At 44.0% G+C, this 12963-nt stretch overlaps 1 protein-coding gene across 1 annotated transcript in view; it reads right to left on the bottom strand.

Annotated features, from left to right (window-relative positions):
- sntg1 (syntrophin, gamma 1) overlaps positions 1 to 8100 on the bottom strand; it is an 88763-nt gene extending 80663 nt beyond the window's left edge. Inside the window, exons 1-2 of the mRNA XM_033982630.2 lie at positions 8015 to 8100; positions 310 to 359 (exon numbers count right to left, since the gene is read on the bottom strand). Of these exons, the coding sequence (XP_033838521.1) occupies positions 310 to 336 (27 nt within the window). The 5' untranslated portion in view covers positions 337 to 359; positions 8015 to 8100. The remainder of the gene's footprint in view (positions 1 to 309; positions 360 to 8014) is intronic.
- Between the last annotated feature and the right edge of the window lie 4863 nt (positions 8101 to 12963).

The raw sequence follows: 12963 nt of genomic DNA, 5'->3' as shown, positions 1-12963 counted from the left end.
AATTTAAATAAACAAAAATAATCTTATCAGCCTTAAGTCCCGGATTCTGAACAAAAACCCCCGCTACTACTGCTACTATTACTGCTACTACTACTATTGGTAGAGTGTTTGTCCAGTGATCTGAAGGTTGTGGGTTCAAATTCTGTTCTTGACATAAACATGTTTGTGTGTGTGTCTGTGTGTGTGAATGTGTGTTGTCTATAAACATCCTCCGTTATAAACTACAGGTGTGTTCTGTTCATGTGACAGGGCCCCGCACTAGACATAATTATGTTCTGTCGTCTGTCATATTGATCGGATGACACCAACCTCTTCATTTGGAGTCTTGAAATCCATGTGCTACACTGCGGTGAGGGATACTGCAAAGAGGAGGAGAAGCAGACAGAGAGAAAGAGAGAGAAAAAGAGATTGAGTTAGACAGTGGAGGAGAAGATTCATAATGACACAGCTGTCTCTCTACACCAGCACTGCACACACGATCTACTGTTAGCGCTCCATCTCTTCCAGTTACAGCACAGGCCCGTCTCCAAAGCTACTTAGAAATATGGACTCAGCGTTCATGTGCATTTCAGCTGGGACGGCCACATCCACATGCAATCTACGGAAGAAAACCAACAGCAATATTCATAAACAAAAGGTGAATGGAATACCCAATCCAATAGTAAAAGCCAAAGATGTCTGTGTAATCACTCAGTCGTTCAGGTCTGATCCATAGGAAAAGACGAAGTTGAAATCTGTAAAATGAATAAATCGTTGGATATCCAAAATGGGCCTTCAATAGATCTAAGAGAGCCAAAAAACAAGACAACAGGGACTAGAAGGAAAAGGCATAACTATTCCTTACACAGTGGGCGTTTCTGAAAAATGTCAGAGAAATTTTTAGACAGTTTGAGATTCCTGTCTTTTTCAAACCTACAAACACTTCAAGACAAAAAATAGTTCACCCTAAGGACAAAACCCCGGGCCATAAACAAAATAATGTAGTCTACTCCATTCAGTGTAGTGAAGAGTGCAGTGAGAGTTACACTGGAGAAAACTCAACAGCTACTCCATCAGAGAATGTATCAACACCGGAGTGAGAGCACCTCAGGACCACAATCTACTATGCATCTCCATCTCAAAGACTCTAACCACTCCTTTGAAGATAGTGAGGTTCAGATCTGAGCCAGGAAAAAAGGAAATGGTTTGAGAGGGGAGTTAAAGAAGCTATTTTTGTTAGGAAAGAGAATCCTTCCTTAAACAGAAATGAGGGCCTGAGACATAATATCTCACTGATCTACAACTCCATCCTCAGACCCAAAACAAAGAGAACAATAGCAGGGTCATTAAAGGTTGAATAGGGTAGTTTCAGCTGAAACTGAAGACAATAGATGTTTACAGTTTCAGTGTTGTTAGTCCTTCCCTCCAGATGGATATAAGGCAGCGCCCAGCAGTAATCTGACCAGAACTGAAGAAGCAGCTTGGATGAGCAGCCAAACGTCTTCACTCTAAAACGTTTTTGTCCAGTTGACAGATTTTACTTTTGGCTTTTACTATGGATCAGACGTGGGTGACTGAGGGATTACACAGATGTCCAATCTATCGTACCGGAAATGACCTGTTAGCTAACCCCGAACCTCCAGAGAAACAGGATCGAGAGAGAAAATGTACAAGTTCAGTTTGAAGCCTCGTGGTTAAAACTGTCAAAAAATGTTATTAAAATTGTCTAGAAATAAAAGAGGTTTGCTATCGAAATACTAAATCTACAATCTGATTTTTCTAAAGCAGCGACAACAGGAAGACAGTGGCTCAGTTCGTTGAGTGTTTGTCCACTGATCTGAAGGTTGGCAGTTCCAATCAAGCTCTTGACATAAACGTCATTAGTCAAGTTTTCAGATCCAATGTGTGAGTCCAGCTCCCACAGATGAATGCTGTTGTTGTGTCCTTGAGCAAGACACTTCATGCACCTTGCCCCCAGTGTCTGTGTACACCAGTGTATAAAGTCTCATGCTTAAAACTGTATTAAAATAGTCTAGAAATGAAAAGTTTTTGTCATGATCCCTGTAAGTCGTGTCTTTTTCTGTACTTTTTCCCCTCCCTTCTGGGTCTGAGCCTGGAGCTGGGGTGGGGTTTGGCTCCTCTCATGCACACCTGGAGCTAATCTACAATCAGCTGCACCTAGGGAGGATAAGAGGAGCCAGGACTTGACACTCAGCGCCAGATCGTCCGCGTATTTCTGTGGTACTCCCTGCTTGGCTCAGTTCATGTTTTTGCCCCTCTTGTCATGCCAACTGCTTGCAGTCTGCCCTGCATCCCATTGGGGGTGCCAACTCCCTTCCAAGTCAACGTCCGAATGAGCCAGATATCTCCTCTGTACCTGAAGAACGCCATGATCTCCGGGACGTCTTCAGTAAAAGTCGGGCGCTATCGCTTTCTCCTGACAGCCCATATGACTGCACCATATATCTCTTGCTTGGCACCCCCTTGCCTTCCAGCAGTCTCTATAATCTCTCCAAACCAGAAAGGGAAACTATGGAGCAGTATTTGGGACTCCATAGCCGCTGGTATTATCCATCCATCCTCCTCTCCTGTGGGCGCTGAGTTTTTCTTCATCGCCAAGAAGGATAAAACACTACAAACATGCATTGACTACAGGGGCCTCAACAACATCACCGTGAATAATAAATACCCTCTACCACTCATCGACTCCAACTTTACGCCACTCCACGGAGCCACCATCTTCACCAAGCTTGATCTTTGGAACGCATACCACCTGGTGCGCACATGTGAGGGGGACAAAAAAGACTGCCTTGAGGACCCCCTTAGGACATTTCAAATACCTAGTCATGCCATTTGGATTATCCAATGCGCCACCAGTCTTTCAGGCTCTTATCAAAGACGTGCTTCGAGACTTCCTTAATCGTTTTGTTTTTGTGTACCTTGATGATATTCTGACTCTTTCTCAGTCCCCACAGGAACACCAGCACCACGTACGCCAGGTCCTCAAACGTCTGCTAGAAAACCAACTTTACATCAAAGCCAAGAAGTGTGAGTTCCACGTGGATAAGGTCAATTTCCTGGGGTTCATTGTGGGACTTGAACAGGTGAGAGCTGATCCCAAAAAAATCTAAGTAAAGAGCTTTAGAAACCCCACAACCGATTGTATCCTTGTGCCTTTTTCTTTCATTGTCTGTCCCCAGCAGAGAGCAACTATGATGTGGGGGCTTGAGAGCTGCTGGTAGTCAAGCTTGCTCTGAAGGAATGACGTCACTGGTTGGAGGGGGCGGAGCATTCTTTTCTGGTTTGGACAGACCACAAAATCCTATCTTACATTCAATCCACCAAACGCCTTAATTCCCATCAAGCCCATTGGTCCCTATTCTTTAGCAGATTCAACTTTATACTCACCTATTGCCTGGGATCCCATAACGTCAAACCGGATGCTCTCTCACGCCAATTCTCTCAGGAGGACACCACCACTGCTCCGAAGCCCATCATACCCCCTACATGAGTTGTCGTGGCTGTCCACTTGGAAATTGAAGACCTGGTCCAGAATTCCCAATGCAACCACCCTGACCCAGATAATGGCCCACCTGGTACTCTCTTTGTTCCAGATCCTGTCCACTCCAAGGTACTGGAATGGGTCCATTGCTCGTTTTGCCTGCCATCCAAACACACACTCTCCCTCTTGAGACGTCATTTCTGGTGGCCCACTGTTGGGCCACCAGGTAGGACCGATGGTCCTACCCTTTTTTTGTACTTTCTCCCCTCCCTTCTGTGTCTGAGCCTGGAGCCGGGGCGGAGATTTTGGCTCCTCCCGTGCACACCTGGAGCTAATCTGCAATCAGCTGCACCTGGGGAGAAGGAGCCAGGACCTGACACTCAATGCCAAATCGTCCGCATATCTCTGTGGTACACCCTGCTTGGCTCAGTTAATGTTTTTGCATTTTTTGACTTTGCTAAACTGGATACTTTTGCTCCTCACCAGATGCCGCTCCCTGGACCCACTTAGCTCTCCTGTCTCCGACCCTGCTCTTCTCTACCTGTACTGTCCGTCCCATCTCAGACTCTGCTACTCCCGCTCTACCCCTGGACCACAGAAAACACCCTGCTCTCGACTCACCAATTGATCAAATGTCATTTTGAACTTTGCACTTCTGTAAGTAAACACTGTTGAACCTTTCCCGGAGTTCTGTCTTTTTGGTCCCTTCTGTCATACGTTATGACAGTTTTAAGCCAAAATGCTAAATCTAGAATTACATTTTTTAAAAGCATTGAAAGAGATATTGAATCTTTTGAATTATGAGACGAACATGCTGTTTCATGAGCCTTCAAAGCACTATTGCTGAGCTAGCAAAGAATTCTAAAGGCAAAAATAGGTTGATGTTAATCTGCAAAATTAGCACAGTTGTTAGCATCAAATCAAAAGGTCCTATATTATGCAAAATTGACTCTTGTGAGCTTTAAGTCATGTTCTCATGCTGTTCCCTCCTCAAAAACAGACCTGGAGTTGAACACATGTTAGATTATTATTAGCTTGTCTCCATCTCCAAAGCTCAAAATGCTCTGTTCCACCTTGTGATGTCATGAAGTGGTAGTTTTCAAGTTAACAACTCCTTTTAGGTCAGTAGAGATTGTCAATTCAGGGGTGACAAGGTTGAAACGATCCAAATGAAGGTGTATGGCGTTTAAAACACGGTGGAGCACTTCCTGTATTACCACATGATGACATCACAAGATGGAGGTGGAGTGTTTCCTGTTTGAGAGAAGAACTCAGCCTAAATATGCAGGGTTTGTGTGTTAAACATGTGTGAATGAAACAAAACACAACTCCAGGTCTGTTTGTGATGAGGAAAAAAACATTACAATGTAGTATTTTTATTATCAGAATCGATTTTGAGCTTCTAGTCGCTTCCTTAGTGTTGTCACAATACAAAAATTCCAGACTCAATTTCTATACTATTACAACGTCTACTCAAACTTTCTTTTGTGAGACCCCTGAGACGGTATTAAACTCTTACGAATATAATTGGCTCCAAACTCATTGTCGACGGCCACATCCAAACGCTAAGTGCATTGTAGACAACAGCGCAAATATGCTGACACCTGCTCATCACGTCAGCTTCTGTTTACCTTATAAAACCGTCAGACTAACTCACCGTGAAAGGGCGATAAGCGGTGGATATTAAAAATGTCTTGATGATGCCGCAGAGCCAGTCCAGACGTGGCCTTCACAGAACGTAGAGACAGATAAATTGGAAGAGGTCTTTACATGGAGAAGCTATTGGACTTTTTAACTACTCACTGTCACCCCACACGTCCAATTATATAAGATGGCTGTGTGTATTATTATATTCACGTCAGTTTACTTTTAATCAGACAGAAGGGCTGCCATTTGACTGCCCAGTGAAGACAGGGGAGTCGACGGGGAGGCAGCAAAGGGGTCTGTTGTCCAGGGCTCTAAGGTTTTAAGGGCTAAGAATTGGACCCTCTTCCTATTCATTTATGTTATAGAGGGGTCATAGACTGTATAAAGATGTGGACTAAGTGAGTGTGACGTCACCACAGCGTTCAGCTCCAGTCAAATGAAGCTCATTGAGGCTACAGCAGTTATAGCGGCCGATTTGGAGCGAAGTTTCATATTTAGATTTTTGAACATAGCATCATTATAGCAACCAAAGAGCCAATCAGGAGCAAGGCTGTGGAAAGGTACCGCGTCTTCCCATCTGCACAGCTGGTTTAGCAGGGAGCGGGCACTGTCAATCAAACCTGTTGCTAACGCTAGCAGGAACGACCTCGGGGAAAGAAGGCGCATGATTTGTCTTTTATTAATGTTCATATCTTGATTTACAGACACAATAGTGAAATAAACACCCCAGGATCATGTAGAGCGGGTTAATATGAGCATTTAAGATCAAAATGACGAGTCTGACAGCAGCAGGTACAGAGAGAGGGGACACAGTTTTTACATAGAAAGTGAATTGGAGCCAGAGTCGATGGAGCGATGCAGCAGCAAGCGCGTAAGCTATGTCCATTTATATATTCAGTCTATGAGGGGGGCCCATGTGAGGGTATTTTGCCCAGGGCCCCTAAATTTCTGTTGATGGGCCTGTAGTGGCTCTGAGCAGTGGGACATCCATCAGACCAAAGAGGAGGCAACTGAAAACAGGTCAGCCCATAGATCTCAATTGCATCACCTGTCTCCGCTCCACTGTTGTTCCTTCCTTGGAGCACTTTTCTCTACACAGGCTGTACTGCAGGCATTTTGGACTTTATCAAACTCATTTTTCATGGTTCAGCTTTACTTTGTGAATAAAATGTGGACTCATGCAAAGTAGGACTGCAACAAATACTCAAACAATTATTTCTATTGCTCCAATGAGGTTCATCTGTTTTTTCAATAAATTATTTGAATATATTATTTTTCCAGAAAAAGGTGTAGTTTGTTTTCATCCCTGACAGTTTGGACTGCTCACTAGCGCCTCAGAGTGGTCACATAATGTTGCTGTGATGTGTCTGGTCAGTTGATTTAAACAGGTTTTGGTGCTGTATTTTTTTTTCTGACCATCTCTGACCATTATAATTGAGAAAACCACATTATGGACTGGCACAGAGCAAAAATCATTGGGACAGAGGACAACAAACATTGTTGTTGGATTAATGAGGCAGTGGAAATACAGGAACATGCCCACAGGACTTTGAACCAGGACAAGGGGGTCTTTTTACTCTCACACACCTGGGATACTGTCATAAAGAGGTGGGACATTAGCAACAGGTTTGATTGACAGCGTTGCTAAGCGCCCACTCCCTGCTAAGCCGGCGGTGTGGGCGGGAAGGGGTGTTACCTTCAACAGCCTCGCTCCGGATTGGCTCTTTGCTTGCTATGATACTTCCAGTCTGAATTCCAAATATGGAACTCTGCTCCAAATTGACCGCTATCACTGCTAGCCTCGATGAGCTTCATTTGACTGGAGCTGAACACTGTGGGTGACATCACATTCTCTTAGTCCACTTCTTTATACAGTCTATGCTTGAACAGTACTTTTTCCAAATAGTTTTTTTTACTTTTAACTTTAATAATTTGTTGGACCACTACTTTTCAGTTCTTCTTGAATAATATTATTTTGACTTTTGCTTTTACTTGAGTACAACTTTTGGCGTCTCTTCACCTCTGCAGTTAGGTTTTTTTTTTTTTACAATAGATTGTTCACAATAAGTTAATAAATGGTTTCCGCCCTAAAAGCGAAACTAAAGAGCTGTATTAGCCTAAATGTGTGGGGGATGGCGGCTTTTTGGGCTATTGAAGCTATAGCTGTAAGTTCCACTCTTCACGTCTCGTCTTTCATTATCAGAGCTTTTAGCAAACTGCAGTCGGTGTTTAAGTCGCTCTAGGCTTTAGCGCTAGCAATTAGCCACGATCTGTGTCTGCCTCCCAGCTGAGAGGAAGAGCAATATGATATAACCCAGCCCTAAGCCTGATTAATGGGCAAATCCAATCCACTGCGGTATTAGGCCTATTCAAAAGGAAATATCAATGTAATTTAAAGAGCCCATATTACACTAGTCTCTGATTTAAGTTCTAATGTCTTTTCCTCATCATAAACAGACCTGGAGTTGTGTTTTGTTTCATGTTTAACACACCAACCCCGCATATTTGTATATATCTGTACCACCTTGTGATGTCATCATGTGGTAATACAGGAAGTGCTCCACTGTGTTTTTAAACTCCATACACCTTCACTAGAATCATTTGGATCATTTCAGCCCTGGAATTGCCAATCTCTACTTAACTAAAGGTAAAAGGAGCTGTTAACTTGAAAACTACCACTTCATGACATCACATGGTGAAACAGAGCATTTTGAGCTTTAGAGATGTAGACAGACTAATAATAAAGGGAAACAAAACACAACTCCAGGTCTGTTTTTGAGGAAGTAACCACATTATAACATGACTAAAAGCTCACAAGAGTCCATTTTGTGCAATCTAGAGCCTTTAATCTCTTAGAGTTAGCAGAGTGGGGAGTCAAACCCTCACCTCTTGGGCGCGGCGTGGGTGGAGATGTAGCCATGGAGGAGTGAGAGCGCCCCCAGTGTCCTCCTCACATCATGACAGTCAGAGAGACACCAGCGTTTCCTGAGGAGCCCGCGGCAGAAGAGCGTAACGGCGCAATCCTACGGCGGTACTTCACTCCCGAGGGTGCCCCGCAGTCAGGCCGGCCCCGGTGCCATGGCGACGGGCTTTGAAGTCTGGCATCAGCTTTGTAGTCAGGAGTGCAAGATCTGAAAAATACAAACAGGTTTTTAATGAGAGCAAACGACACGACAGGAGCATGCTGACAGGTGAAAAGTGAGACAGGTCCTCATGGCAAGATCTGAACATCATAGAAGATTCTGCAATTTAACAGTGGTGCATTGAGTTAAGCATTTGCCCAACAACCAATCGGCGGTTCAGTCAAATCTTGCCAAGACACACTGTACACCCTGGGCATAAAAATGTCTATGTATTAACACTTTAATATTGCCACCTATCACCATTTTTTCCATTTCTACTGTTTAAACCAGACTTAGAGAGACTTGAATTTGTCTCCAGTAGGTTAGACTACTGTAACGTCTTGCTCACTGGCCTCTCCAGACGAGCCTTAAGACAGCTGCAGTACATCCACGCTGCTGCAAGGGTCCGGACTAGAACCAGGAAGTACTTCACACATGTGTCCTGTGCTCAGGTCTAGAACCAGGAAGTACTTCACACATGTGTCCTGTGCTCAGGTCTCTGGCTCCTGTGGCTCAGAGAATAGACTTTAAAGCAGCTCTGATTGTGACAAGTCTCTCCATGGACAAGCTCCAAAGAACATCTCCCACATGTTAGAGCCACATGAACCATCTCACACTCTGAGGACTTTAGGGACCCGTCACCTCCGTTAGTCCTGGTTTAGTTCTAGTTTAGTCCTGGTTTAGTTCTGGTTTAGTCCTGGTTTAGTCCTGATGTACACCTGGTTTAGATCCTCATTTAGACCTGATCTAGTCCTCGTTTAGATCCTGGTTTAGTCCTGGTTTAGTCCTAGTTTAGTCCTGATTTAGTCCCGGCCTCCTGCTGTTGCCCTCTAGTCCTGGTTTAGTCCTGGTTTAGGCGGAGTTCTTGTCTCAAACGGAAAACACTCTGTTCCACCTTGTGATGTCATCATGGCGTAATACAAGATGTGCTGTGTGTTTTATCATTTGGATCATTTCAGTCCTGCAATTGCCAGTCTGTACTGAACTAAAGGTAAAAGGAGCTGTTATCTTGAAAACTACCATTTCATGACATCACAAGGTGGAACAGAGCATTTTGAGCTTGGAGATGTAGACAGACTAATAATAAAGTGTTACTCAAACATGTGTGAATGAAACAAAACACAACTCCAGGTCTGTTTTTGAGGAGGGAACAGCATTAGAACATGACTTAAAGCTCATAAGAGTCACTTTTGTGTGATATAGGAGCTTTAGTACAGACAGCTGCAGTGAGCTGGTGTAATAATGAACAGAATCGTCAGGGTGGTGGGGTTGAGTGACTGAACGCGTCAACATCTGAGTCAGGCCAGATATTTGAAGCGTGCCCACGTCCCATTATTGTCAAGAACACAATGGTGCTCCAACCATCTTGAACCACCTACCAACACTGAGACCCCAGCGCCTCTAGTAAGCACAGCACACTTTAGCTACAGCACTAATAAATACTACTGTAGCTGCAGCAAGTACTTCTGCTATTACAAACAGTTTATTACATCTCTTCAAGGATATATTTTTACAATGTTCTGCCATCAAACCAGAAAAGTCACACTTTCTGTCGGTCTGTGCCAAACAAGCTCAAATTACAGTTTTGTAGCTCACTGGCACAAAATTCTGAGGAATATTTTAAAATTTTGTTGATGAAAAAAAAAAAAAAGTGTATGCCAGTTTTAGTTTGAAAAATGAAATGGCATCAGAAGAGCAAAGCATCACAATTAGCATCTTATTATTAAAGGTGCGGCACCTCATTTTAAAATGTGAAAAATGTTAAAAACAAAACAAGTTTGCAGTGGTCCAAAGTTATTCCTCACTGACCTCATTATTCAGAGCATCCTAATTATTCACTGATGTGATAGTAAAGCTAACAACTAGCAAGCTAACGCGCACTTCCTGATGACACAATGCTTTCTAATTAGAAGCAGAGAGCACACAGCAAACTTATTTTGACCTCTAGAGTTGCATATATGATATATCTGTACTTGGCCAAGACACATTTTGCTCACATATTTGGACGAAAAATCAGGTACAGGACCTTTAAATGTAAAATGGTCACATTTTTATACAGCATTTTTCCAACTTCAAGTCACTCAAAGCACTTCATCAAGAATCATCAAGAAACCACTCCCCCACTCACACACACATTCACACACACATTCATTCACACATTCATACACACATTCACACACACATTCACACACACATTCATACACATTCACACCCCCCCACACACACACCCACACACACACACACACACACACACACACACCCACACCCCTTCATACACACATTCACACACACCCCCACACCCCTTCACACACAAATTCATACACACATTCATACACACATTCACACACACATTCACACACACCCCTACACACACCCACACACACACCCCTACACACATTCATACACACATTCACACACACACATATCCCCCCACACACTTTCACACACACATTCATACACACATTCATACACACATTCACACCCCCCCCCCACACACATTCATACCCCCCCACACACACCCCCACACACTTTCACACACACATTCATACACACACCCACACACCCCTTCATACACACATTCACACACACATTCACACACACATTCATACACACATTCACACACACATTCATACACCAGTGTACGCAGACACTTGGGACGAGGTGGGTGAAGTATTTTGCCCAAGGACACGACAAAAGCATTCATCTGTGTGAGCTGGCATCGCACCGCCAACCTGTGGGTCAGTCGATCTGACCACTCTACCAATGACGTTTAGAGTGGGATTCGAACTGTCTACCTTCAAAGTCTTTTTGAGTCCTGGTTTAGTCCTACATTAGGCCTGGTTTAGCCCTGGTTTATCCCTGCTTTAGTCCTGGTTTAGTCCTGGTTTAGTCCTACTTTAGGCCTGGTTTAGTCCTGGTTTATTCCTGCTTTAGTCCTGATTTAGTCCTGCTTTAGGCCTGGTTTAGTCCTGGTTTAGTCCTACTTTAGGCCTGGTTTACTTCTGGTTTAGTCCTGGTTTAGTCCTGGTTTAGTCCTGGTTTAGTCCTGCTTTAAGCCTGGTTTAGTTCTGGTTTAGTCCTGGTTTAGTCCTACTTTAGGCCTGGTTTAGTCCTGGTTTAGTCCTGGTTTAGTCTTACTTTAAGCCTGGTTTAGCTCTGGTTTAGTCCTGGTTTAGTCCTAATTTAGGCCTGGTTTAGTCCTAGTTGTGCCCTACTTTAGGGCTGGTTTAGTCGTGCTTTAGTCCTGGTTCAGTCCCGCTTTAGTCTCGGCCTCCTGTGGGAGCTGAAATCGCACCGCCAACCTGTGGATCAGTGGATCTGACCGCTCAACCAATGACATCTAGAGCGGGATTTGGCCCATCTACTTTCAGATGAGTGGACAAACACAGTACCAGCCTAATTCCTGTCGCCCCCTGCTGAAACTGAACTGAACAGACAAGAGCAAAGCAAGTTCTTCCAGTCTGCACTACATGTTGGAAAGAGTTGCCAGCTCTGTTTCCAAGTGCCCAAAATAAGTAAATAAATAGCATAAATCTAACCACCCGAATGTGCCAAAGCTGCTGGGAGATCACTTCTTAAACTGCGCATCTGCCAAAAATGTAATTAACTCCCATTCTCCCACCTTCTTGTTTTGCACGCCAAGCTGAAACGACTCTCGACGATGCAAAAATGTTTATCACGTTTGGGCCGCCGCTCCCCTGAGATGTGCTCCTTGTTGAAACGGTGCCATGCCCTGTTTTCTCTGCTCCGCGGGCTCCCTCCGACTCCCGCTACTCAGCCTATATTTTATCCATAAATCAATGACAGGCGATTATGCATTGGGAATGGCTTCAGCGACATGAACAACAAAGGAACGCGAGCATCAAATGATAACTCCGCCTTTGAAATGACACAAATCTGAAAGACTTTGAGCTGGGACTAGGTAAAGCAAAAGGATCGTAACACGGGCGCACCTAGCAAACTCATTCTTTTTATGTAGATTACAAAAGCAGGCAGTACAAAGGTATCTAGCGCCTTGATACAACAGGATGTGCATCGCAGTGTGAGCGCAAATTAACTTGTCTGAATGAGCGTCTCTGCACTTGTTAGCTTGGAGATCATTTGTTTACAAAAGTGATAAAAAAGATAAGATCAGGCTCCACATGTCCAGCACAACACAAGTTAACCGTTTAGATTTATTTATTTTTTGTTGTTGTTAATTAAAAGTAGAATTCAGTTCAATGCACATTGTAAACATAGACTGTATAAAGAGGTGGACTAAGTGAGTGTGACGTCATCCATGGAAGAGACGTGAATTTGTCTCCAGTAGGTTAAACTCCTATAACGGCCTGCTCACTGGCCTCTCCAAACGAGCCTTAACACAGCTGCAGCACATTCAGAACACTGCTTATCGGGTCCTGACTAGAACCAACAAGTACTTCACACATGTGTCCTGTGCTCAGGTCTCTGGCTCCTGTGGCTCAGAGAACAGACTTTAAAGCAGCTCTGTGTGAACAAGTTTCTCCGTGGACCAGCACCAAAGAACATCTCCCACATGTGAGAGCCACATGAACCATCTCACACTCTGAGGACTTCAGGGACCCGCCGCTTTAGTCCTGGTGTAGTACTGGTGTAGTCTTGGTTGAGTCCTGGCCTCCTGCTGGTCCCAGAGCTAGGTCTAAACATGTTGAATGATCGTTTCAGTTTTCTGCAGCTAAAACCTGGACCAGTCTT

The sequence above is a fragment of the Periophthalmus magnuspinnatus genome, chromosome 17 (genome assembly GCF_009829125.3).
Source record: "Periophthalmus magnuspinnatus isolate fPerMag1 chromosome 17, fPerMag1.2.pri, whole genome shotgun sequence".
NCBI lineage: Eukaryota > Metazoa > Chordata > Actinopteri > Gobiiformes > Gobiidae > Periophthalmus > Periophthalmus magnuspinnatus.
Note: the sequence above shows the minus strand (reverse complement) of the source record. Positions and strands in the feature narration are given on the sequence as shown.